This window comes from Maniola hyperantus, chromosome 25 (genome assembly GCF_902806685.2).
Source record: "Maniola hyperantus chromosome 25, iAphHyp1.2, whole genome shotgun sequence".
NCBI classification, from domain to species: Eukaryota; Metazoa; Arthropoda; class Insecta; order Lepidoptera; family Nymphalidae; genus Maniola; species Maniola hyperantus.
The window spans coordinates 6100713-6128137 of NC_048560.1; the positions used below are offsets into that span (position 1 = coordinate 6100713).

General features: G+C 37.6%; 1 protein-coding gene across 4 annotated transcripts in view; it reads left to right on the forward strand.

Annotated features, from left to right (window-relative positions):
* Nucleotides 1-936: 936 nt before the first annotated feature.
* Nucleotides 937-27425, forward strand: part of hppy (MAP4K3-like protein hppy) — a 51096-nt gene continuing 24607 nt past the window's right edge. For 2 of the 4 annotated variants that reach the window (XM_034981892.2, XM_034981893.2), the window contains exons 1-11: nucleotides 937-1170; nucleotides 17436-17639; nucleotides 18319-18425; nucleotides 21041-21179; nucleotides 21829-21901; nucleotides 22226-22416; nucleotides 24036-24143; nucleotides 24953-25089; nucleotides 25757-25926; nucleotides 26747-26858; nucleotides 27169-27219. In XM_034981892.2, coding sequence (XP_034837783.1) covers nucleotides 1060-1170; nucleotides 17436-17639; nucleotides 18319-18425; nucleotides 21041-21179; nucleotides 21829-21901; nucleotides 22226-22416; nucleotides 24036-24143; nucleotides 24953-25089; nucleotides 25757-25926; nucleotides 26747-26858; nucleotides 27169-27219 — 1403 coding nt within the window. In that variant the 5' untranslated portion in view covers nucleotides 937-1059. The remainder of the gene's footprint in view (nucleotides 1171-17435; nucleotides 17640-18318; nucleotides 18426-21040; nucleotides 21180-21828; nucleotides 21902-22225; nucleotides 22417-24035; nucleotides 24144-24952; nucleotides 25090-25756; nucleotides 25927-26746; nucleotides 26859-27168; nucleotides 27220-27425) is intronic. The other 2 variants (XM_034981894.2, XM_034981895.2) reach the window with 1 other exon arrangement.

The following is a 27425-nucleotide window of genomic DNA, read 5'->3' on the forward strand; positions in this document are numbered from 1 at the left end:
GGACTCCACGTTGACTCTAGTATTTGGAAGAAATAAGTGTTTTTTTTGTTTTTGAAATTATTGTGCAATGGTGGGTTGCAGTATACTAGGCTACAATAGCCGAAACGAACTGTGGAAGCGAACGTAAAACAGAAGGAATCTCACAAGTAAGTACCTCTGCTTGAGCGAGAGGGACTGAGGGGGCTACGCTAGTTGCATATCTGTAGGTATTATATATCTGTGATAAAGAGAGCCGTACAAAACAGGTATTTATTCTGAGGTACAAAATTACTCCTCACGCGCCATTTAACTCTATGGCTTTTATTGGTGCCGGTGCCACTGGCCACACCGGAAGCAAACTTGTCTGTGGGTAGAGCTCAGGGTGACCAGATGTAATAGAATCCTGCGATTTTAGTAGGATTCTTAAGCCCCTGATTTGGAAATAGCAGATGTCGTAGGTTAGAAAAAAATCTAATAAACAGCAGAAAAACATTTATATAATTTGGCATTTACTGAGTTTTACTTGGATAGTTATACACGAAACGTAAAGAATTTTTTTACCATTTTTAATAATTTAACTACTTATGATTTTCCTTTTTATCCCGGAAAATCAGAGTGTAAAAAACGTTAATCCACGTGGACGTCTTCACGGACAGCAGCTAGAATGATATACATTAATGATTATTTTTCCATTGATAAACGATGAATTAATATTTTTTTATTTTATACATTCCCTACAAAATAAAATTTTCGTACAAATAAATTATTTCATCTCATTTAATTTGTTAGCATAGATAACTTAACTAAGTGGTTTTTCAAATCGATTTAGCAGCGTTTAGTAGTTTTTAGTCTTGCAGCTAGCAGGATCATCAATTTAAATGCTGGTCATACTGTTAGAGCCGTCAATGATGTCAAAATCAATTGGTGTCAACTGTCAAATGTCAAACGTAGGCGATGTCGAGTGTTGTGTCGAGTTTGTGTAGCAAAAAATAATTTATTTGTCGACGTTTATGTGTCTTAATTATGTGAATAATGAGATGAAAGTGTAAATAAATGTTAGATTAGTGTTCGCTAGTGATTATGGCGCATAGTGGTGGTGTTTTAAGTTCAGATATATCTAGAAGGAACCCGCAAGATGAGTATGAGCTCATTCAGAGGATCGGTTCGGGCACTTACGGAGATGTCTATAAGGTAGGGGAGCTTTCCAAACTCTATTTTTTCTCATCGTCCCAACGTTTAATAACCCATTATGTTAGTTTGCGGGTGAATCACTAAGTCCACGGGCGATTTCTAACGGTTTTTCGGCACTTCGCTCGCATACGTTATGTGAACATCGTCATAATTGTCGTCACGTTGATTTTTGTATTTAAATTGACACGAAGTCCTATATAGTGGTCGTATTTTTAATAAATAGCACGCGGACGCGGCCTTGAATGTTAAATCAGCTAATTTGAGTACACATTCGTACATCAAATCTCGACTTGATCATTCTTTTGTCTTGGAATCAATTTCTTTCAAAATCCATGGCTAGTTTAATAACTGAATCGTCCTTGAGCTACTACAAAGGAGATAAATTGCTAATAATTGCTTAAGTATTTTGAACAAAAAATCTTCAGCATTGTTTCCTTGTAACTTGCTTATTGTCAAGTAATATTATTCCAACACAATGTGATCAGCACATAGTTGAATGTATATTCTGAAAAACGTTCCAATCCACAGTCAAATCCAAATTGAGATATTAGATAACAACTGATTTTAGCTGGGTTATTAGTTATTACAGAAAAATACCAGAGAAGTGAGACAGACTCGCACACAAAAGAATCTATGCCATCATACAAATAATAACACTTAAATTTTGATGGCATTTTTCACAGAAATAGCTTGCATCACGGGGAAGGACATAGGATACTTTTGGCCCCAGAAAATTAAAGAGCTCCCACAGGATTCAAATAAAGCTAAATAGATGTGGATGAGGTTCCAGGCTGCTCGGTACAGAGATAGCTTAGCTTACCATCTAAGATATTCCACTGGATTTTTCAAAACATAAATCCATGTGGCTGAAGTCGCAGGCATCATATTTAAGTCTAGTCACTAGTGCCACTAACCATATTATAAATACGAAAGTGTGCTTGTTTGTTTATCCTTCAATCACGTAGCTTAACATATCGACATGATTTTTTGCATATGTATAGTTAAAGACCTTCAGAGTGACATAGGCTACTTTTTATCCCAGAAAATCTAAAAATTTCCATGTGATTTTAAAAAACACACACTGTCTCGGACATCAACTAGTCTATATTATATTAAAGGAAAACTATATTATATAATAAAGGAAGGAACAATATTATTATAATAAAGGAAGTCTATATTATATTAAAGGTGACTGACTGATCTATCAATGCATAGCTCAAACGACTGGACAGATCAGGTTGAAATTTGGCATGCAGATAGCTATTATGACTTAGGCATCCGCTAACGAAGGATTTTTACAAATTCAATCCCTAAAGGGGTAAAACAGGAATTTGAAATTGTGTAGTCCACACGTACGAAATCGCAGGCATAAGCTAGTAAATATATAAAGAGGAAGCTCCTAATAGATACTATAAATTGTATGCCCAATTGTCTAATTACTGATATAAAATTAGAACACTTACAACATGCAGACATGTGCAATGCATATTGAAATAGTTACTCTATTAATAGGCTACTATACTTACCGCAGTCAATTACTACTGAATGGTAACTCAAAGCTTTTTAGGGTTCCGTACCTCAAAAGGAAAAACGGAACCCTTATAGGGTCACTTTATCACTTTGTTGTCTGTCTGTCTGTCAAGAAAACTACAAGGGTACTTCTCGTTGACCTAGAATCATGAATTTGGCAGGTAGGTAGATCTTATAGCAGACGTAAGGGGATTTGTGAATGAAAAACTGTGAATTTGTGATTACATCACAAAAATACACACAAAAAAATTAAATTGAGGTCATGAACTAATAATTAGTATTTTCAATTTTCGAAGTAAGATAACTATATCAAGTGGGGTATCATATTATGAAAGGGCTTCACCTGTGCATTCTAAAACAGGTTTTTATTTATTTTTATGCATCATGGTTTTTGAATTATTGTCCAAAATGTCAAAAAAATACAACTGTAGTATGGAACCCTCGGTGTACGTTTAAGTGCGGAAACCAGCCCAGAGCAAAGAAAAAGAAGAAGAAGGAACCCTTAGTGTGCGAGCCTGACTCGCACTAGGCCAGTTTTTGATTTTAATTTCTTAGCTTTATGACTTTGATGGCATTGTGGTCTTGTAAGTGGGAGGTCCCGAGTTTGATTCCCGGCAGGTGCAATTTGGGAATTTCATCATCATCATGATCAACCTATTGCCGGCTCAGTACAAAGCATGGGTCTCCTCTCAGAGTGAGAAGGGTTTTGGCCATAGTCTACCAAGCGTGCCATGTGCGGATTAGTAGACTTCACACACATTTAGAGAACATTATGGAGAACTCTTAGGCATGCAGGTTTCCTCACGACGTTTTCGTTCACCACTGAAGCATGCGATATTTAATTAATTAAAAAGCACATAACTCCGAAAAGTTAGAGATGCGTGCACGGGATCGAACCCTCGTCGAAAGTCGCCGTGGATTTTTTACTTTCGATGCGACTCGTGAGTCGTGAGGTGTTCACCATATGATCGTAGGTATCACTGTGACGCATCGGTCTTTCGTTTCGCTACCAACCACAAACAATTAAAACTAAACCCAATAGATACTTGTATATATATATTTACTATAGCAATATAGCAGTTACCAACTATACTATATACTATTAGGTGATGAAATCAAAATTTATTTATAAAAAATATGTTGGTTTACAATTTTGTGTGTTTTCGGGAACCCTGAAGGAAGTTTAATAAACCTGTGTCTCAGGGTCCCCGCTCCTCCTCCTCAGTCTCAAACATAGATTAGGTGTTAACAAATAAATTATAAGTAAGTCTAAACAATTAGCATGCAATGTGTCATGTGTGTGTGCATGTGTGTGGGGTGTGTGTGAGTGTTTGTGTGTGTTTCTTTATGTTGTTGTTTTGATATCGCTTTAATTATTTATTTTAAATTTAAATTTGTAATTTTAGTAGATTTTCCATATCAATATAGTTTAGATTATTTAGAAAACTAGTTACTTTTTGCTTGCATTTAAAGAGTTGCATGTCGTATAATATGATGATACCCGCGACTTCGTTCGCGTGGATTTAGGTTTTTTAAAAATCCGGTGGGAACTCTTGACTTTTCGGGATAAAAAGTTGCCTATAACAATTTCCTGAGAAAAATGAGAAAGGGTTGGCCCATAGTTACCACGCTGGCCATGCGGATTGGCAGACTTCACACATCTTTGAGAACATTATGAAAAACTCTCAGGTGTGCCAGGTTTCCTCACGATGTTTTCCTTCACTGTTAAAGCAAGTGATATATAATTATTTAAAACGCACATAAATCCGAAAAGTTAGTGGTGTGTGCCCGGGATTGAACCCCCGACCTCCGACTAGGAGGCGGACGTTTTAACCACTAGGCTATCACAGCTTTATCAATAAAATTATAAGGTATCTGTCTCAAATAATGTTTACCATAGATCGTTATCTTGCGATTGAGTTGAAACTTTATACAGTTGTTACTGGCACTTGCGTGAAGGATTCTGACATAATACCATCAACTTGTAATCCAGGTAATGGCTGACAAAAAATGCATCAGCTAGTTTGTATATAAAAAATAGTTAACAGTGATTAGCACAAATAAGCACGTCATAATAACATAACAACCCGTCACGGCCGCGAACCTTGACCTTCGTCGACAATGCTGCCACTGCACTCACGAGGCATTTGACATTGACTGATCAACTTGAATATTTGTGATTTTGGTGTTTTTACACTGCCTAGTGCCTACAATAAAACTTTATTTATTACTTACTAGATGATGCCCGCGACTTCGTCCGAGTGGATTCAGGTTTTAAAAATCCCTTGGGAACTCTTTGATTTTCCGGGATAAAAAGTAGCCTATGTCCTTCCTCGGGATGCAAGCTATATCTGTACTAAATTTCGTCAAAATGGGTTGAACACTAGCTAGGCAAAGGCTAGCAGACAGACAGACAGACAGACAGACACACTTTCGCATTTATAATATGAGTATGGATTAGATGATGCCCGCGACTTCGTCTGCGTGAGTTATGATTGTTAAAATTCCCGTGGGAACTCTTTTATTTTCCGGGATAAAGTAGCCTATGTCCTTCCCCGGCATGCAAGCTACCTCTGTACCAAATTTCGTCAAAATCGGTTAAACGGATGGGCCGTGAAAAGCTAGCAGACAGACAGACAGATGGACAGACAGACACACTTTCGCATTTATAATATTAGTATGGATGATGCCCGCGACTTCGTCCGCGTGGATTTTGGTTTATAAAAATCCCATGGGAACTCTTTAATTTTCCGGGATCAAAAGTAGCCTATGTCCTTCCCCGGGGTGCAAGCTATCTCTATACCAAATTTCATCAAAATCGGTTAAACGGATGGGTTGTGAAAAGCTAGCCGACAGACAGACACACTTTCGCATTTATAATATTAGTATGGATTCACTTATCACAAATTACCGAAACTAACACACGCAATTATACCTGTTTCAAATAAAATTGCATAATCATTTATCATATATATAGGTATATGTCATAAACAATACTTAATATTTTATTGATAAGTTCTTATCGATAAATTAAAATAAAAAATCACATGACGTGAAGTTGTTCATACATACTTAATCTAGATACCTACATAATTTGTATTGGAAACACACGCTACCCATACTTTCACTTCTGCTGTGTTAAAAACAGAAGCCTACAAATCTTGATAAGTCTTTTATTAAAATGCCAAATATCTGTATCTAAATAATATATAAAAGGAAAAGGTGACTGACTGACTGATCTATCAACGCACAGCTCAAAGTACTGGACGGATCGGGCTGAAATTTGGCATGTAGATAGCTATTATTACGTAGGCACCCGCTAAGAAAGGGTTTTTGAAAATTCAACCCCTAAGGGGGTGAAATAGGGGTTTGAAATCTGTGTAGTCCACTTGGACGTGAGTCGCGAGCATAAGCTTGTTAAAAAGAAAAATAAAAGCGTTATTTCTCGCACGATGGTAACCCTTCGTTCGACTCGCACTTGACCGATTTTTTATTTAGATATGGATAGAGGCCTTAAATATAGTCGAGTGATGGCTCAAAAGTCCGCGTCATCAGAGAGATTTTTTTTGATAACTTTCACCTATAGTTTAATGAGGCTTTCGACTTTACCGCCTTATGGCATAAATGCGAACTGCGCCGCGACAAGTTGTGGTTCGATGACCGGCGGGGTGAATACGTATCTAGCGACAGGCGTCAATCTCGTGATCATTGCTGTAAAAACAGTGGTTAGAGAGAGACAGCAATAGCCACAAAGCAAAATAAGAAGAAGAAGAAGAGAGACAGCAAATGAACTGTCGCATTGCTACTGCTGTCGCGTTGCTGTCGCTACTGCAACGTTTTAGGTAGTCACCCCGCGGGTCGGGCACAGCGTGGCGTGCTCGCCGGCTCTCATCTGATTTACACCCATTTTGCTTAAATAAAAAGTAGCCTATATATATCACTCTCCAGGGTATTTGACTATAGTACCCATGCAAAAAATCACGTCAATCCGTTGCTCCGTTGCTCCGTTGCGACCTGATTGAAGGACAAACCAATAAACCAACAAACAAACAAACTTTCGCATTTATAATAAGGGTCAGAGATTTTTTTTGATAACTTTCACCAATAGTGTAATGAGCCAGCCTCTCGACTTTACTGCCTTATGGCATAAATGCGAACTGCGCCGCGACAAGTGGCGGTTCGATGGCCGGGTCGGGCACAGGCCACAGCGCGGCGTGCTTGCCGGCTCTAATTAATTACTCTCATCTGATTAACACCCATTTTTCATGACTAGGTATTTTAATTTTTAAATTTTTAAATTGTAAGTGACGTGTAGCCTCGTTGTAACGACGCATATATCAATATTTATTTATTTATTTTTATTTTTTACTAGCTGATGCCCGCGACTTCGTCCGCGTGGATAAATCCACGCGGACGAAGTCGCGAATTTTTTGAAATCCCGCGGGAACTCTTTGATTTTCCGAGATAAAAAGTAGCCTATGTGCTAATCCAGGGTAAATCTATCTCCATTCCAAATTTCATCCAAATCCGTTCAGCCGTTTTTGCGTGATTGAGTAACAAACATCCAAATATCCACACTTTCACATTTATAATATTATCAGGATTAGGATTAGGAGAGACTTAATGAAAAGTGAACATTTAACTGAAATCAGTATTCAGTTACAGTGAATCTACTACTAAGTTATACTAAGTTACATTATTACAGATTCACTGAGTAACTGTGTAATGTAATCTGTGAATTTGTGGTTACATCATTTTAAAAAAATGTGTTCACAAAAAAATTAATTGACTAAATCACATAATATAGATGGTGCAATCCGTCATTAACTAGCAGTGTTCTTCATAAAAATGTTAGGTATATTTTGTACGATGGTACAGAACCCTTTGGGCGTGAGTCCGACTCACACTTGACCGTTTTTTAGGGTTCCGTACCTCAAAAGGAAAAACGAACCCTTGTAGGATCACTTTGTTGTATGTCTGTCTGTCTGTCTGTCAAGAAACCTACAGGGTACTTCCCGTTGACCTAGAATCATGTTTGGCAGGGAAGTAGATCTTATAGCTGACATTTGGGGAACAATCTGGAAACCGTGAATTTAGGGTTAGATCACACAAAAAAAAAATTGTGGTCATGAACTAATAATTAGTATTTTCAACTTTCGAAGAGAGAGAAATATATATATATCAAATGGGGTATCATATGAAAGGTCTTCACCTGTGCATTCTAAAACAGATTTTTATTTATTTTTAGGTATAATAGTTTTTGATTTATCATGCAAAATGTCGATAAAATACGATTCTAATACGGAACCCTCAGTGCGCGAGTCTGACTCACACTTGACCGGTTTTTTTAAATTAAAGTTCAATAGCCGTAGCTATAATTTGGGTATTTTTGCAATGTGCTGCTACATCGCAGGCGCCCGTTAACTCTGCCTGCATTATTCATTACGATGTCTCGTCATTCCAATTAAGCCTAGCACTTGGGGCTCATTACTTTAAAACTCCACCTACACACACATACGTACACAGTACACAGTATGTGGTACCTGCATATATGTGTGTGTAATATGTGACGTCGGGAAGACTTGTTTGTTTTTGCTTTGTATAAAACATGTGCGGCTTATGTTTGAACATATTGTCTTGGTTAAAGTTATTTATGTAGTTATTATTTTAACCCGACTACGGCAAAGCATTTATAATATGGGTACACTAGCTTATGCTCGCGACTTCGTCCGCGTGGACTACACAAATTTCAAACCCCTATTTCACCCCCTTAGGAATTGAATTTTCAAAAATCCTTTCTTAGCGGATGCCTACATCGTAATAGCTATCTGCATGCCAAATTTCAGCCCGATCCGTCCAGTAGTTTGAGCTGTGCTTTGATAGATCAGTCAGTCAGTCAGTCACCTTTTCCTTTTATATATATTTAGATGGTGATACATCCATACTCATATTATCTGTCTATCTGTCTGCTAGCCTTTCACGACTCATCCATTCAACCGATTTTGACGAAATTTGGTACAGAGATAGCTTGCATCCCGGGGAAGGTTATAGGCTATTTTTTATCCCGGAAAATCAGAGAGTTTCCACGGGATTTTTAAAACCTAAATCCACGCGGACGAAGCGGCAGCTAGTAAACTCAAAGATAATATATTAAACATCTTTGGTAAACTATAAGTAATAGGATTGCGTTACAAATCCGTCACAGATCCGCCACAGATCCGCAACGGATCGGATCGCATAACTGCATCGCATCGCAAGTGTTTTCGTTTTTTTTTTTGTTATTACATTCTCTGTGCTTACGTCACTATAATAACACATGCGTGACTAATATATAAAGCTTAGCACGTCATGTGCTTTACTCTACGACTTTACTCTTTTTAGTAAGTACTAGATGATGCCCACGACTTCATCCGTATTGACTTAGGTTTTTATAGTATACTAGCTTATGCCCGGAACCTCCGCGTGGACTACTCGAATTAAAAACCCCTATTTCACCTCCTTAGGGGTTGAACTTTTAAAAATGTTTTCTTAGCGGATGCCTACGTCATAATATTTATCTGCATGCCAAACAGCTCGATCCATCCAGTTGTTTGAACTGTGCGTTGATAGATCAGTCAGTCAGTCACCTTTTCCTTTTACATACGTATTTATATAGGTAGTATAGCTATTTCAATTATTTTGGTGCATAGTATGTCTAAATTATCTAAAACTATATGATGCCCGCGACTTCGTCCGTGTGGAGTTAGGTTTTTTAAAAATCCAGTGGGAACTCTTTGATTTTCCGGGATGAAAAGTAGCCTATGTCCTTCCCAGTCTGCAAGCTATCTCTGTACCTACCAAAAATCTGTTAAAATCTGTTAAACGGATGGGCCGTGAAAAGCTAGCAGACAGACAGACAGACACACTTTCGCATTTATAATATTAGTATGGATTTACTAACAAAATAGTTGTTTAATATATTAGGAACGCAGGTAGTGGGCGGATCTTTAGGCGTAGGCATACCGCATATTGTTTTATTGTTTGACGAACGAATTGTGCGGGGACTGTGCACACTTGTTCGTGTTTTTGACGTCAGATGTCTTATTTCTACAGTAAGTATATTTTTATATAAATAATAAATCATTTATTTAATAGGAAAATTGATATATATTTAGTGTTAGTGACAGTAAATACTAATTAATAACCATGTTGGTATTTAAACACAACTAAATTTTAGAGTATTGGCATCCTCTTCTTACTAATGTAATATGAAAAGGGCAGACACAGTTAGACAATTTAAAATTTAATTTAGAGCTGTCAAACTTCATGACTTTAGCTACCAGTCGCAAGCCTATTGTTTAAATTTGTAGCGTGCACTAAAATTTACAGTCTTTAAATGTAACACTCATGTTACGTCCCGTTTTAGCAATATTAAAAGGAAAACGATGCAGATACTCCAAATTTAGTTTAGAGAAATACAACAGAATCGTCGCGAGTGTTAGATTAAAGGCTTCTCCCAACACGGGAGCGTTTGTCCATAATCTCCTCGCGCCGGGCAGAAGGGTTGGGCTTCTTCTTCTCGAGTCAACGGTCACCTCAAACACGGGCAGCCCAAAAATCCGCAACTGCGATAGCTCGGTCTTAAAGGTGGCCATCGTGGTGAAAAGATTAGTCAGCCTACTTATCTGTTTGTGTAGTAACTAGTAGCTGCTTCCACGGACGCCGGGTGCTTGTGATCGGTATAAAACTAAGCATCACGCGGGAAGGCTCTTTTCCTGACCCCAGAAGAGTTGATGGTGATCGCAGTAGATAGTAGTAGTAGCACGGAGGACGCTGCTACCCGTTTTCCGTTATATTCCCTTAGTTGCCTAGTGCGACTGGCGTTGTGTTCCTTGCTGATGAGTGTGAATTGTCCCTCAAGTTTCCGAGCTGCGTTCACTTTCACACTTCGTCACTTGACCTTGCCTGGACATCGAACTTACTGCATTCTGGTGTCAGTACTGTTTCATCCTTGCGGTAGACAAACCCCCCCTGATGCAGTGATGAGCGTCTTATACAAGTGCGTGTGTGAATACCCTTTCACGGCCCAACTATTCAACCAATTTTGACGAAATTTGGTACAGCGATAGCTTGCATCCCGGGGAAGGATATAGGCTTTTTATCCCTGAAAATCAAAGAGTTCCCACGGGGTTTTTAAAAACCTAAATCCACGCTGACGAAGTCGCGAGCATCATCAAGTTTGGAAATATTTAATTTCTCTGGTCTGGTCTGTTGGGAGGGTTCGGGGTGGTTCGGGCGTGGCTAGATACCACTCAACTGGCGATGATGTGTCTCCAAGCGATGCCTGGGCAGGTCAGCTAGTATCACCACAGTTTTTGCCTTTCATAAATAATGATTAAGCCGGATTGCGAACCTGCGTCCCACGCGTCATCGGCAAACATTAAACATAATGGCCTAGCATCATCGCTTAGCATAGGAAAGTTTAGAGGCTTTAGATGCATAGTATAAGTCCCGCAAATTGCTAATGCGCGTGAACGTCATTTTAGTGACGTCAGCACTAGACTGAAGTTTCGCGCTGATGGTATATTTTTATTTCGGCTGACGTCAAAATGTCGTCATTTCGATGTTAATGAGACATGGTTCCAGCTCAATAGCAATTTGCGGGACTTATAGTTAGGTCCCCTTCCTTTTACCCGACTTCGGCAAATCCGGCAAAAAGGAAGGGTTATGATTTTGGCAGTCTATGTACATGTACTTATATACGTATGTTTGTATCTGTTAGGGTATGTTGAATTTATAGGAAAAAATATCAGTTAAAAGAAACACTCGGACGTCCTGTTTGAGATATATACTTGAAGTAAGTCATCGAACGTAAATATAAAACATAGAGGCTAGACTTTCGTAGGGATGTAAATTGACCTCTCAAGTGTCATACTCCCCTAATCCTTCTAGTAACTAGAGGTGGGCATTATTACATTTCATTTGGTGAAATTATTTTTTATATTCACAGTGATATCACAAGCGATTTTTCACAGAGAATGATTTTTCAATTTTCGCACGTAGTTTGCTACATTAATTTAACTAGCAACTAAGATCGAGATCAATAGTGCTGATATTTATTGCTAGATGCTTTGAAATCATTTCAATTGGGTGAAATTATTTTTTCTTCACAGTGATTTCACTGGTGATTTTTTATGAAAAATATTTTTGAGTTTCGGACTTACAGTCGTTTGCTACATTTTAACTAGGAATGATTGATAAGATCAATAGCGCTGATATTTTACAGGGAGTTTTTTTTGTCCTTACAATGATTTACTACTTTAATTATTTTGTACTTTAAAGTCAAAGTCAAAAGACAAAACTCAAAATGCATTTATTGCATTAGTGATCATTGCTTTAGCTCTAATTTTCTTTAGCTGACTTAAATGATAAAGAAATCGCAGAAACCTTCTCGAAGGAGCGTGTAAGTGATGCAATTTTCCCGGCGCTTTAAACCTTCTGGAGTTAGGTTTTTCACTCGTATCATGATTTCATTTCAGAGTCAGTTCGCGGTAACAAGGCCCTATGAACCGCCTATAGTTGGCCGCCTAACCGCCTAACCGCCTCTTGGCTCTTACGCATTTCAGCGACTTGTGTACTTTTTAAGTCATTTAAGGATAAATCCATACTTTAATACTTTAATATTATAAATGCGAAAATGTGTCTGTCTGTCTATGTTTGTCTGTCTGCTAGCCTTTCACGGCCCATCCGTTCAAACCGATTTTGACGAAATTTGGTACAGAGATAGCTTGCATCCCGGGGAAGGACATGGCTACTTTTGATCCCGGGAAATCAAAGAGTTCCCACAGAATTTAAAAAAAATCTTAATCCACGCGGATGAAGTCCGGCATCATCTAGTAGATTATAGACTGGTTTTCTCTTCATGCGAGTTTTCTAGCTCGCATACTCTTTAGCATTGACCAATGACCATTTGAAATATAAAGTGGGATTTTAATGTATTAATTTGTCAGATTTTGCTTCGTTATTTTACACATGCTACTTTAAAAACTGCTACTTGTCACATGATTTTTAACATGCTACCTGTGAAAAGGTCCATCTCTGCTCGTAACATAATCGCTTGTATACAGATATTATGACCCCACGGTGTCACCCTTTGTAGGTATATCCGAGCCACTTGTGTTAAGCTGTCTGGGAATTATTGGAACAATGAGAATTGACACTGTTCTCTTGTTTGTTTGTCGTATTCATATTAAACGCGTGGATTTAGGTTTTAAAAATCCCGTGGGAACTCTTTGATGTCCTGGGATAAAAGTCTATATATAAATAGTATAAGCCTATGTCATTCTCCAGGTCTTTAACTATAACCATGCAAAAAATCACGTCGATCCGTTGCTCTGTTACATATTGAATTATTTGAGCGCGTTTTTATCGTTCCGTTTCGAAAAAGGATATGATCGATCGTAACGACCAATCGTTTCGTGTGTGTACGGAATTTTTGAAGCGATGGATCGTCACGATTTTCTTAAGATTGAACGAAGCGACGAATCGTACCGTATATGAGGCCCTTTAGAAGTTCCCTTAACTGTCGTGAACTGTTGTCAAAGTGCGCTCTATCTCTATACAGGGTTACAGGAAAAGAGGACACGATCCCGTTAGGGGGTTATAGTACAGGACATTAGCTATCAAACGACCCCTAAAGTGCTTATGCGAAAGTGTATCGTTTTCGAGTTATTCATTTTTTTATTTTTTTTTAGGTAAAGGGGTGTTTGCTACTTTAAAAATTAGTAAAAAAAAGAAACAATGTATTTCATCAGATTTTTTTATATTTCTTGCTAGTGCATACCCTTGTTAATAATAAACAGTAGTAAAACAAGAAAAATCTTCAAGCATTTTAAAATTACAGCCCAAAAACTGTAAAAGTTTTCGATTTTTAAATTTAATACTTTGAATAACTTGCAAATTTTCTGTAAAAATTACTATGGCACTTATCCTGCGGATTATTTTAAAAACATCTACGTTTCGTTGGCTATCCATTGGTACAAAAAGATTACAAAAAAAAAAAACCATAAAATCAAGAAAAAATTACACAACAAAGAGACCAGGTAGAAAATTTTAACAAATGCTATTGCCAAAGAATTAAATCAGAATCAATGTAAAAACGAGTTTAATGCAAAATCGTTAAACATTATTTTTCAATGGGGTCTAAAAATGGCCGCCATAAAAATAAAAAAAAATAAAAAGTGTTATTTCTTGTACGATGGTACGGAACCCTTCGTGTGCGAGCCCGACTCGCACTTGACTGATTTTATATTACCTTTTGACCTCATTGAAAAATAATCTTTAACCATTTTGCATTAAACTCGTTTTTACTTTGATTCTGATTTAATTCTTTGGCAATAGCATTTGTTTGAATTTTCTACCTGGTCTCTTTGTTGTGTAATTTTTTCTTGATTTTATGATTTTTTTTTTGTAATCTTTTTATACCAATGGATAGCCAACGAAACGTAGATGTTTTTAAAATAATCCGCAGGATAAATGCCATAGTAATTTTCACAGAAAATTTGCAAGTTATTCAAAGTATTAAATTTAAAAATCGAAAACTTTAACAGTTTTTGGGCTGTACTTTTAAAATGCTTGAAGATTTTTCTTGTTTTATAACTGTTTATTATTAACAAGGATATGCACTAGCAAGAAATAAAAAAAAATCTGATGAAATACATTGTTTCTTTTTTTTACTAATTTTTAAAGTGGCAAACACCCCTTTACCTAAAAAAAAATAAAAAAATGAATAACTCGAAAACGATACACTTTTGCATAAGCACTTTAGGGGTCGTTTGATAGCTAATGTCCTGTACTATAACCCCTTAACGGGATCGTGTCCTATTTTCCTATAACCCTGTATATATAAAAATGAATAGCTAAATGTGTCGCTGATCGCAAATCGCAAAAATAGCTGAAGCGATTTCGCTAATTCTTTTTTCATAATATTCCACTTCTTGATACGCCTTACTCACAACCTTGAATGGGAAGCTGGAAGAAATCTCTGTTTAGAGATATGCATTTCCAATGTAACTTAATTTATTATTACTTTGTAACTACAATTTTGGTACACGAATAATAAAAATAAATAAATAAATTCCTTGAAGTACGGGGATGGTTCTTACGGAGCGAATTTTTTTTAAAAAATCCTGAAAAAGAATCGACTGTTAGGCGGTACGAAGTTCGCCGGAGCAGCTAGTAGATGATAGATCTCAGCCTAAATAACACCTAGAGAATTAATAAAATCGAAAGTTTTGTTAAGTTGTTAAACGTTAAACTTGTTCTTGGTCAAACAGTAGGTCAAATACCTAGCCAGTTTCGTTTTTAGCGTGTTTCTCCACAAGCCTGATTCTTCCACTGGCATATAGTTATCAGTTATCTCGATCTATATATAAAGGTCTGGTCACACACGGCGCGTGCGATAGCGATACGCGACGGCAATAGTCCGGCGTAAGCCGTAAAGTCACCCGTGGCCCTACCGCGGTTATTTGACAGCTACAATGTCACGATCGCAATCATCTCTGATTGGTTAATGCTCGCTCACTATTGGCCACAATGCATTGCAATGCAATGCAACAAGAATCGCACAAATTCAGCCAATCAGAACAATTGAGATTGTAATAATGATTGATGCAGGTTTTAGACAATCGCCCTACCGGTTAAAAAGAAGCCTGTCTCACTCTCCAGCTGCTCGATTGCGGGAAATCTGCATCAATCATTATTACAATCTCAATTGTTCTGATTGGCTGAATTTGTGCGCTTCTTTTTGCAACAATGCATTGTAGACAATAGTGAGCGAGCGTTAACCAATCAGAGATGATTGCGATCGTGACATTGAAGCTGTCATTCTCCCGCAATCGCGCAGCCGATCTAAAGACTAGGCAAGAATTCACGATCCATTCTTTGAATTTCCGGGAAAAAAAATAGCCTTTGTCCAAACCTGGAATGTCTATCCCTGTACCAAATTTCGTCAAAATCGGTGGACCACGATAAGCTAGCAAACAGACACACTTTCGCATTTATAATATTAGTTAGATTCTAAATAATATCTGTCCCGGCTGTACTCAACGTGTTTAGTCGACGTTAGCCCGACTAGTTTCGAACCCATCCGGGGTCCTTTTTCAAGGGAGTCCGTTCGCGCACGCGCCGCGGTTTTGACTTTAGTTTAAACGCTAAATTAGTTAGTTTAATAGTCTCGTATAAAAAAATCGTATGATGACTGATGAATCATTTAAAAAAAAATTATAAAAGTAGGGAAACTTAGATCATAGTGTCTGTTTTTCCCACGACCTATGTATATATGACGCATTTATGTTCATTCTTAGTTTGAAGACACCTATCGAATCAGTACCCTTAATATAAATGCGAAAGTGTGTTTGTTTGTTGGATTGTTGGTTTGTCCTTCAATCACGTCGCAACGGAGCAACGGATCGACGTGATTTTTTGCATGGGTATAGTTAAAGGCCTGGACAGTGACATAGGCTACTTTTTATCCCGAAAAATCAAAGAGTTCCCACGGGAATTTTAAAATCCACGCGAACGAAGTCGTGGGCATGAGCTACTAATAAACAGTGTTTATTAATTTCTGGAAGTATATTATTTTCGTTTGTTATTGCCTATCAAGTATTTTGTATTTTCCTTATTATGTCATTCATTATGTACATAATTACAATATACTAGACTAGATAATGGTCACACTAGATAATGCCAGCGACTTCGTCCGCGTGGATTTAAGGATTTACAAAAATCTCACTTGAACTCTTTGATTTTCTGGTGGATGAAAAGTAGCCTATTTCCGTCTCCAAGATGAAACCCTCAAACCCCCAAACGTGAAAATCGGTTAAACGGATGAGCCGTGAAAATATATCAGCACGGCGATTGTCTAAAACCTGCATCAATCATTATTACAATCTCAATTGTTCTGATTGGCTGAATTTGTGCGATTCTTGTTGCAACAATGCATTGTGGCCAATAGTAAGCGAGCATTAACCAATCAGAGATGATTGCAATCGTGACATTGTAGCTGTCAAACAACCGCGGTAGAGCCACAGACTGACATACCTACCTATTATACCTACGTATTTCATACTATCAATTATTATGGATTATTATAATACTAGATGATGCCCGCGACTTCGGCCGCGTGGATTTAGGCTTTTTAAAATCCTGTGGGAACTTTTTGGTTTTCCGGGATTAAAATTAGCATAATTATGTCACTTTCCAGGTTTTTAACTATACCCATGCAAAAAATCACGTCGCGTCGATCCGTAGCTTTTTTGCGCCGTGATTGAAGGACAAACCAACAAACAAACACACTTTCACATTTAGATTCAGATTCAGATTCAGATTTATTCTGCCGACTGAAGAATTCTTATACAATGCGACGAGGCTCAATTGGCACTTGAATGACATTGACAGGGGGGCGCTGTTGGAGAAAAAGGCAACCTTAGTTCCGATTTTTGCCACGCGCCAAGATAGCCTTGTCGCACTGTACACAGGTGCGCGATTGCCGTAGAATGACAGCTACAATGTCACGATCGCAATCACCTCGGATTGGTTGACGCTAGCTCACTATTGGCTACAATGCATTGTTGCAACAAGAATTGCACAAATTCAGCCAATCACAACAATTGAGATTGTAATAATGATTGATGCAGGTTTCCCGCAATCGAGGTGCAGTTTATTTAGTAGTTGAAGGATATTTTCCATGTTTCCAGGCGAAACGCCTCAACGGCAATGGCGAGCTTGCCGCCATCAAGGTGATCAAGTTGGAGCCGGGCGACGACTTCGCCATCATCCAGCAGGAGATCCTCATGATGAAGGACTGTCGCCACCCCAACATCGTCGCCTACTACGGCTCCTACCTGCGGAGAGACAAGCTGTGGATCTCCATGGAGTACTGTGGCGGAGGCAGCTTGCAGGTAAGCTGACCCTGACTACCACTAAGAGCTAGCGCGCACCACGGACAGTTTTTGTACATTTTTTCCCTGCATCCCCTGTGAACTACAGAACAATACATATATAGATGCATCCGACTATTCGAAAGTACTTGTAAAAGTTTATTTGAATAAAAAAGTTTTTTTTTAATACACAATGTTATGTATTACTATAATATATTTAAATAAATGAATAATTAAATTTTATTAATAAACATAATAAATAACTTTTTCAGTAATACATACTATCTATTCATCTATTGCTTTGGTCCACAAAAGTGGTATAATAATTATTAATTTATGTTCACTTTTCTTTAAGAGGATCCACATCCATCCATACTTAATATTATAAATGAGAAAGTGAAAGTGACAGTCGGCCTGTCTGTCTGCTAGTTTTCCCGGCCCATCGGTTTAACCGATTTTGATAAAATTTAGTACATAACTACATAGATATCTCGCATCCCATTAAAGGAGATTTTGTCCCGAAAAATCAAAGAGTTCTCACGGAATTTTTAAAAACCGAATCTTATGCGGACAAAATCTACTAAATAAATGAAATAAATCAGCGCAAGTTTTTTTAAATTTATATACTAGCGCTTGGCTGCAATCAGATCTGGTGGTAAGTGATGATGCAGCCTAAGTTGTATGAATATGTTTGTTTCAGGACATCTACCACGTGACCGGTCCGCTAACGGAACTGCAGATAGCGTATATGTGCAAAGAGACGCTCCTGGGCCTCTCCTACCTGCACAGTATGGGCAAAATGCACAGGTTAGTGAAGTATCAAGCTGAGATCTATAGATCTATAGTTTGGCCTGCTCAAACTTGAGATTGAGTTAGAACGAGACAGATTTATGTGAGAGATGTACACCCATCTCGTTTTAACTCTGTCTTAAGCCTTAGCAAAGTCAGAGCGCGCTCTATATATCTCAGGCTGAGATCTATAGTGTGCACTTTAACTTTGCTCAGACTTAAGATTGAGTTAAAACGAGACGGATTTATGTGAGAGATATAGCTGTCACTTTTTAACTCTGTCTTAAGTCTAAGCAAAGTCAGAGTGCGCTCTATAGATCTCATCCTCAGTCTCAGTCAGTGCCGGCTTTTCTTAAGCGCTAATCAATAACCGGTCAAGTGCGAGTGGCCACAAATTCCTTTCCTTTTGCTGTAAGACCTACCTACCTGCCAAATTTCATGATTCTAGGTCAACGGGAAGTACGCTATAGGTTTTCTTGACAGACGCGACAGTCAGACGCACAGACAACAAAGTGATCCTATAAGGGTTCCTTTTTGCTTAACCACCACCATGAACATTTAAAACTTAAAATACGGTATTTGACAACTAGTCAAGTAACTAGTAGTATGCGATATTCTATGAAATACTTTAATGTGACGTCACATCATAATGACCTCCTTTTTTGTTTAATCGGTAAAATGGTTATTACACTTAAAACTAACATAGTACGTTACACAATTCGACTGAAATTACTGTATTACGACTCCTTTTAGATTTTATATCTTTACCCATATTTATTCTTACTATATCTGAAAAATCCAGACTGTTGACCCAAAAATCTAAAGAAAATATTTCCAACTGTTGACTCGAATTAAAACTTACTGTATTAAGTACCTCTAATAGTTTAACTAATAACGGCGTTTTCTTATTTCTCCAATACATATTTCCCTGACTACAAAAAAAATTATCTAATACATTACTTACATGATTATCTTTATACGATTTGGTTTTTAGCAAAAACTTGCCCGCCAGATAGCTTCTTCGAACATATAGTGGTTGTAAGTTCAGATCGCACTCCATAACGTGTATAGCAGTAGTTTTGAGATACCCTCCAATTATTCTCATACACTGATTTTGCAGGACATCTATCTTTTTTAAGTGTGTTTTGCAAGAACTGTCATACAGAAAACTCGCATAGTCCAATCTACTGCGTATCAACGCTATATAAAGGCGACGCAAATGCCTCGGATGTACACCCCACCCTGAACCTGCTAAATTTTTTAAAATATTCATACATTTTGATGCTTTACTTTTTATTTCGTTAATGTGTTTGGACCATCTAAGGGATTTATCCAGCCATACCCCTAAATATTTGATAGTATTTACATTTTGTAATGATGTCTCCCCAATTTTTAAGTCTACTACATCTTGGGTGTTACTTAATCGAAATACACACACCTTGCTTTTCGAGGGCGAAATTTCTAAGCCAATATTACCAAGTAGCTTTGTAAAGATATTCAGTGCAGCTTGTAACTTTTTTGTTCCTTCCATTATCTGTTTACAAGTACAAAACAATATGAAATCATCTGCATATTGGGATATCGAAACATTAGCAATATTCTTACAAATTTTTGATGTAGCAATATTAAATAAAATTGGAGAAATAGGGTCTCCTTGGGCTAAGCCACGTCCAGTTTTTCTAGAAATGAAACCGTCCTCGGTAAAAATTTTGAGATGTCGTTCTTTAAGGAAATTGTAAAGATGTTTTACATGTGGTAAAAAGGCATTGCCTTGGCATTTGGAGGGAACATTTCGATGAGATATCTTTGAGTAAGGGGATATGGTACAGGACTATCCAACCAACGATAGGACGGGTTTCGTGGATTGAATCTGCTGATATGAGCAGGGGTGACATTGTCACTGCCTTAAGACTTCGTGCTGGACACCTTCCGCTAAACACTTTTGGTTATCTAATGAAAAAGACATCTAGCCCGAATTGCTCGGAATGTGGAGTGAGAGAAGATATAAATCACATATTTTTGGAATGTACCCGCAATGAAGTCGAAAGGTTTAATTTTTTTATAATGTTTAATTTAGAAATTAGGAATATTGGCGTTTGTAATAGCATTCTGGCCTCTCCATTATCGCGAGAGGCCAGAATGCTATATAAACTATTTAATTTAACTTTAAAACGAAGATAATTATTATACATACCTATTGTGATTTGTTACAAGGGTGACATGTTCTGATTGAACAAACCCTTTAATAAAGAGTAAAAAAAAAAAAAAAAAACATAGTACGTTGATTTTACGTATTCTGGAAGACCCTCTATTTAATACTAGCTTATGAGTTATGCTCGCGACTTCATCCGCGTGGACTACACAAATTTCAAACCCCTATTTCACCCCCTTAGGAGTTGAATTTTCAAAAATCCTTTCTTAGCGGATGCCTACGTCATAATAGCTATCTGCATGCCAAATTTCAGCCCGATCCGTTCAGTTGTTTGAGCTGTGCGTTGGTAGATCAGTCAGTCAGTCAGTCAGTCAGTCAGTCAGTCAGTCACCTTTTCCTTGTATATTTAGATTCACTGAGAAATAATTTATTTTTGATGTAGTCAAATACCCAATTAATTGATTAATAATTTCTTCCCCAGAGACATAAAGGGCGCAAACATCCTTCTGACGGAGTGCGGCGACGTCAAGTTGGCGGACTTCGGCGTGTCGGCACAGATAACAGCTACCATCAATAAGAGGAAGAGTTTCATTGGCACGCCTTATTGGATGGCGCCTGAGGTAGGTGAACAAAGGGCTTACAATTGACCAGCTTACTTTTTATTTTTCTTATTTTCATGGCGGCCATTTTGATATCTTTTTTAGGGTTCCGTACCTCAAAAGGAAAAACGGAACCCTTATAGGATCACTTTGTTGTCTATCTGTCTGTCTGTGTCTGTCTGTCTTATGCATCACAGTTTTTGAATTATCGTGCAAAATGTCGAAAAAATACGACTGTAGTACGGAACTCTCGTTGCGCGAGCCTGACTCGCATTTGGCCGGTTTTTCTTTTTTTATTCAGTACAAGTTAACCCTTGACTGCAATCTCACCTGGTGGTAAGTGATGATGCAGTCTAAGATGGAAGTGAGCTAGCATAGATAGGTAATAGCTGGCAACCTTCGGGTACGGAACCCTGCCAATTGAATTTTATCAGAGTAATATGTTTGTAACTTTAAGTTTTTAACACAAGTACTTATTTATTTATTTATTTTTAAATATTACAATGAAACTTAAAGCTAGCGTTATCTAATTACTATACAAATCATGCCCGCGTGGAATGGTGCCAGGAATACTGGCTGCATTTCTGCGCTGGACAGCCAGGCTGATCCGTTGCGCAAAAACTGAGCCAAGCCAAAAACAATAAAATTATTTATTGTTTTTTTTTTTCAGGTAGCAGCGGTAGAAAGGAAAGGTGGTTACAATCAACTCTGTGATATTTGGGCCTGTGGGATTACGGCAATTGGTATAGAACCTTTATATAACACTAGCTTATGCCCGCGACTTCGTCCGCGTGGACTACACAAATTTCAAACCCCTATTTCACCCCCTTGGGGGTTGAATTTTCAAAGATCCTTTCTTAGCGGATGCCTACGTCATAATAGGTATCTGCATTCTACATGCCAAATTTCAGCCCGATCCGTCCAGTAGTTTGAGCTGTGCGTTGATAGATCAGTCAGTCAGTCAGTCAGTTACCTTTTCCTTTTATATATTTAGACTAGACTAGATAATGCCCGCTACTTCGGCTACGTGAAAATCAGTACCATTGTATTTAATTTTGGTTTTTCAGAATTAGCGGAACTCCAACCACCGATGTTTGAACTCCACCCGATGAGAGTTCTCTTCCTAATGTCAAAATCGGGGTTCAAACCCCCCCAACTGAAGGAGAGGGAGCGATGGTCGCAGCTCTTTCACGCATTCCTCAAGCTGGCGCTGACCAAGAACCCTAAGAAACGACCCACGGCCGACAAACTGTTACAGGTATCATCATCATGATCAACCATCACTGGCTCACTACTGAGGACAGGTCTCTCAGAATAATAAGAGTAATGCCGGTACGATGCCATGTAGAAACCAAAAGCGGTACCGGGTTTAATAAAAACTGCCATACCTTCCAGGGTAGCCCGCTTCCATCTTAGACTGCATCATCACTTACCACCAGGTGAGATTGCAGTCACGGGCTAACTTGTATCTGTATTTAAAAAAAAGTCTACCATGCTAGCCAAGTGCGGATTGGCACATTTTGCACATCTTTGAGAACATTAACGAAAACTCTCAGGTTTTCTCACGATGTTTTTTTTTTCCACCATTAGAATAAGTGATATTTAATTGCTTAAAACGCACGTAACCCGGAAAAGTTAGAGGTGCGTAACCTTTTCGAGTCGTGGTAAAAAATAACCCTGGTTAATCGAAAAAATAAATCTGATACTTCATTGAACAAGTATTTTAAACACGTACAATTATTCCTAGATAAATAAAAGTAGGCATGAAACAACCTACTCACTAACATAGGCATTAGTAATTAATTTGATTACTAACAAAATGGATGTAATATCTGAAATAAAGATGATATCGTGTACAAGATAAATATATATAACAGCCAAAAGAAATATACTATACTTACATACATAAAAATAAATAAACCTACATAAACATTACATACATACATATTTGTACCGGGCGGAGGATTACACCCCGGCAGGGGAGACCAAACGGCCGGGGGTCAGGGCGACAGGTGAATTATTATTATTATTATTATTTATTATTATTATTATTTATTTATTTTGCGTCTAATTGGAACGGCAGTCCCACTTACACTAACTAGATGATCAATGATAAATTTAAATTTAAAGACACAAAATACAAAACGATAAAACATTAAAGGATTTTGTGTGTACGCTGAGAACATTGAATGACCTGTTCATGCAATGCTCTCCGCTTACTTCAGTAACTCCCGAATCAAAGCTATACACCAGTCATTGAATGGATCAATGAAGTCCTACGTCAAAATTCGTAAAAAATCCATAAAGAAAGAAGAATTATTTATAACTAGCTGCCCCGTCGAACTTCGTAACGTATCAGTCGATTCTTTTTCAGGGTTTTTTTTAAAACATTCTCTCCGTAAGAACCATCCTCGTACTTCAAGGAATATTATAAAATAAGAATTAGCGAAATCGGTTCAGCTGTTCTCGAGCTTTGCGATCAGCAACACATTCAGCGATTCATTTTTATATATATAGATAATCATAAGGTTTCTTAGACTTTTACGGAAAAAACTACCCACGAGCAAAGTCTTTGCAAGTACCATGTGGGGGTTGTTGTTAATGATAAAAATGATAACGGATAATGTCCTTCGATAGCTCCTTTAATGATACTAATTGATAATTGATATGATAATGATATTGATGAGTGCGATTCGCGGGGCGGCCGGTGGTGCACTGTCTTTGTGAACTGCTAGGCGCCAGCACGAGGACTGCGTAAACTGCTGACGCCGCACAGTTCAGTGTTCGGTACACACAGTGTCCCGAACATACCATGTTTACGAAACCCTACACAATCAATCATCAAACACGCATTTAATTAGTTTTTTTTTTCTATAGCACGCGTTCTTCCAACAAGACATGAGTAAGCGACTCGCGATAGAACTTCTGCAAAAGTATTCCAACCCACCGAACCATTGTAACAGCCAGGAGTTGGATGATGATGGGGTAAGATCTTCAAACTCTCTCTCTCTCTCTGCAATCCATCACAGAATACAGTACGTTTCTAAAAGTAATGTACATCGGCCTTTAGAATTACATTTCGGCTTTGTAGAGCGTTGTCTACCTATATGACGCTTTGTCGGTCTCAACGACAGAGACAGTGCTCTATAAATCTGCTATCTCCTTCTAAAAGTGAAGAGGTATTATATTTAGCTTTGAGGTTTTTATTTGCCACCATTTTTTTCCTACATTATCTAAGTTATTTTAATCTAGCCAGTCTATTAATCGAGTAATGGTTAAATTTATGTCTGTAGTAAATGATTTTCGCTAGTACACATTATTAAAATGTTGGTTTGTTCATCGAACAGGATAGTTTTAATGTTGAGTTAAATCAGGTAGATCGTTTATATGAAGTAAGAATAAAATTGGTACTAAAATGCTTCCCTGAGGCACACTACTTAATCAGTACAGGTTTCGGCTTCGTAGAGTGTTGTCTCTGTCACTCATACCTCTATGTGACATTTTGTCGGTCTCAACAACAGAGACAACGTTCTACGAAACCGCTATCTCTTTCTAAAGGTCGATGTACATATTTCCTGCCTTTCCTGTACTATACTATATGTTTTACACCGTCTACAACTTTAATACTTTAGTAGCTTTGCTCCGTTGCTTCGTTGCGACGTGATTGAAGGACAAACCAATAAACCAACAAACAAACACACTTTCGCATTTATAATATGGGTAGTGAATAAGTATAGAAGTCTCACTCGTCAAAGACTTGCCTTGACATGTATCTATTATTTTTTGATTTACAGGCGATATCAGCTAATGTACCGCATCGGATAGAGTCTCGACAGACGCGCGGACGCAGGGACGCGCGTCCACGCAGTCTGTTAGACCCAAGAACTACGCCTCGAGAACACCACACGCATCTCACTGACCACGGTTTAAGGTACTTCATTATTTGTTATTTTGTAAAAAAACAAGATGATGCCTATAAACTTACTTCAGGATTCACAAAATAATTGTGAAACGACCGAAACATTCAACAGTAACTAAAACATCTAAATTTTCCATTGCCAGGCCCGCGACTTCTTCCGAGTTTTTAATTTTTTTTAAATCCCGTGTTCAGCTCTAAGTCTCCGGGATAAAAAGTAGTCCTTTTCCAGGATAAAAGCTACCTCTGTCCTAAATAGATGATACCGGCGACCTCGTTCACGTCGATTGAGTTTTCTAAAAATCCCGTGGGAACTCTCGGATTTTCCGGGATAAAAAGTAGCCTGTATCCTTTTTCAGGATGCAAGCTACCTCTGTACCAAATAGATTATGCCCGTGAACTCGTCCATGTCAGTTAAGGTTATTTAATCCCGTGGGAACTCTTCGATTTCCCGGTACAAAAAGCGTATGTCCATCACTGGAATGCAAACTATCCGCTGTACCAAATTTCGTAAAAATCGGTTATACACATAGGCTGTGTATTGTATAGCTAGCAGATCGACGGATACACTTTTGTGTTTATAAAATTAGTATGGAAGTACATATTAATTTTCTTTTTGAAATACCTGAACGAGATCAGTTCTATAACTACCAACCGTATTAAATCATCTCTTCGTCAACAGATTAACATCAGATGAAGAACGTGAAGCCAACCGTCGCTCCGGAGTATACGATGACTCTCCCATCATAGATCTGGATGCGGAGGACGATCTCAGCCTGTCGATGCCCAAAGTTATTAATTTCAACGCCGAAGTCAATAGGAGTTGTGATGGTGATACTATCAAACGAAATAGTATGTTTAAATAATTATACATACTCAAAATTAAGACAGCGAACAGCCACAACAGGCAGAAATATGGAAAAAAACTCTAAAAAGATGTGCAATAGATTAGTTTTTACAATAGAATAGCTAATTCATTTCCGAAAAAAACTTCGCGTAACAATTCTACAACTAAAAAGAACTCTATGACGAAAGCTCTAGGTAGTTTAAAATATTAGAAAGTGCTCGGTAAAGTATTCATATTATTTTGTCAAGTATTCAATATTCTTCATAAGTAGAAGTTTAAGCTAGAATAATATTACTTATTAGCCCATAGGCTAGATGGTAGTAGCAATAAAGCTACCATTTTATAATGGTGCTTTATGGTAGAAAATTAAAAAAAAAAAGAAAAAGTATTCTATCGAAAGCTTTTGACTGTGTAAATCAAAACTAATTTTTCAATATTTATATTACTAAAAATCTTATTAAATATTTAATTAGAACCAAGTAATGGTTCTAAATATTCATTTGGTTATTTTTATTAATTTACAGTGCTAAATCGAATTCATTCATATTTTATTTTGGTGTCATACTGGGAGTTCCACTGGGATCTGTAACATTTATAAGGTTTATTGATGAGCAACATTCATTGTTATGTTTTGGATTTTTATATTGACCTCCTAAATGCATAGTTTCAATCGTTATACATAAATAGCAAAATTAAAAAGTTAATCTAGAGTGCCACAGGGCATTTTTCTAGGTCCCAACTATTTCTTGTGTATAACAAAGAGCATAAACATAACACATATTTCATTAAAACTATGTTCAAAACCACCATACTTTCCCATTTCAGTGTACCACAGACAATCAAGTGAAGACTGGAGCGTAGCCTCTCTTATGAGCTGTCCTAAGCACAATCCATTGACACAGGATCTATCGACCGATAGCATGCCAACTAGCGAAAAGTGAGTAACTTCAAATTACATTGTAAAATGCCTTGGAATCTTTTATTTTTTATTACACATAGGGTAAAGAGTACAATGATTGGCACCTTACCAAACATGTTAAATATAAACCCAAAAACGTACTTTGTTCAAATAGACTTCTAATACCTACTATGCACTACGAAATAAAACTAAAATCATTAGCTTTCTAAGATTTTGAAAGCGTCAAAGCAGGTTATATGAAAAAAAAATCAATATGTAATGGTGCCAATTATTGTAAGGACGTGGCGACAATAGAAACCCTTACCCTATATTATTATTTATGTTATAGCAAGTGGTGTCGGGTCGTCACCGGTGATGATATTATGAGAATGAGTTTGAGGTATACAAGGTCCATTTTATTTCCAAATCTTTTCCTAAAAACGCGTTTCCATTATACATCCGGTACGATATCGTGTCGGACGGCGATCGAATACATGTCACATGAAATATGCATTAAAAATGCATCTATACACACGAGTACATTAACACGAAAAATAGCAGTGTCAAAGTTGTGGTGTGACGTCCAAAATAATTTATGCTCTTTAA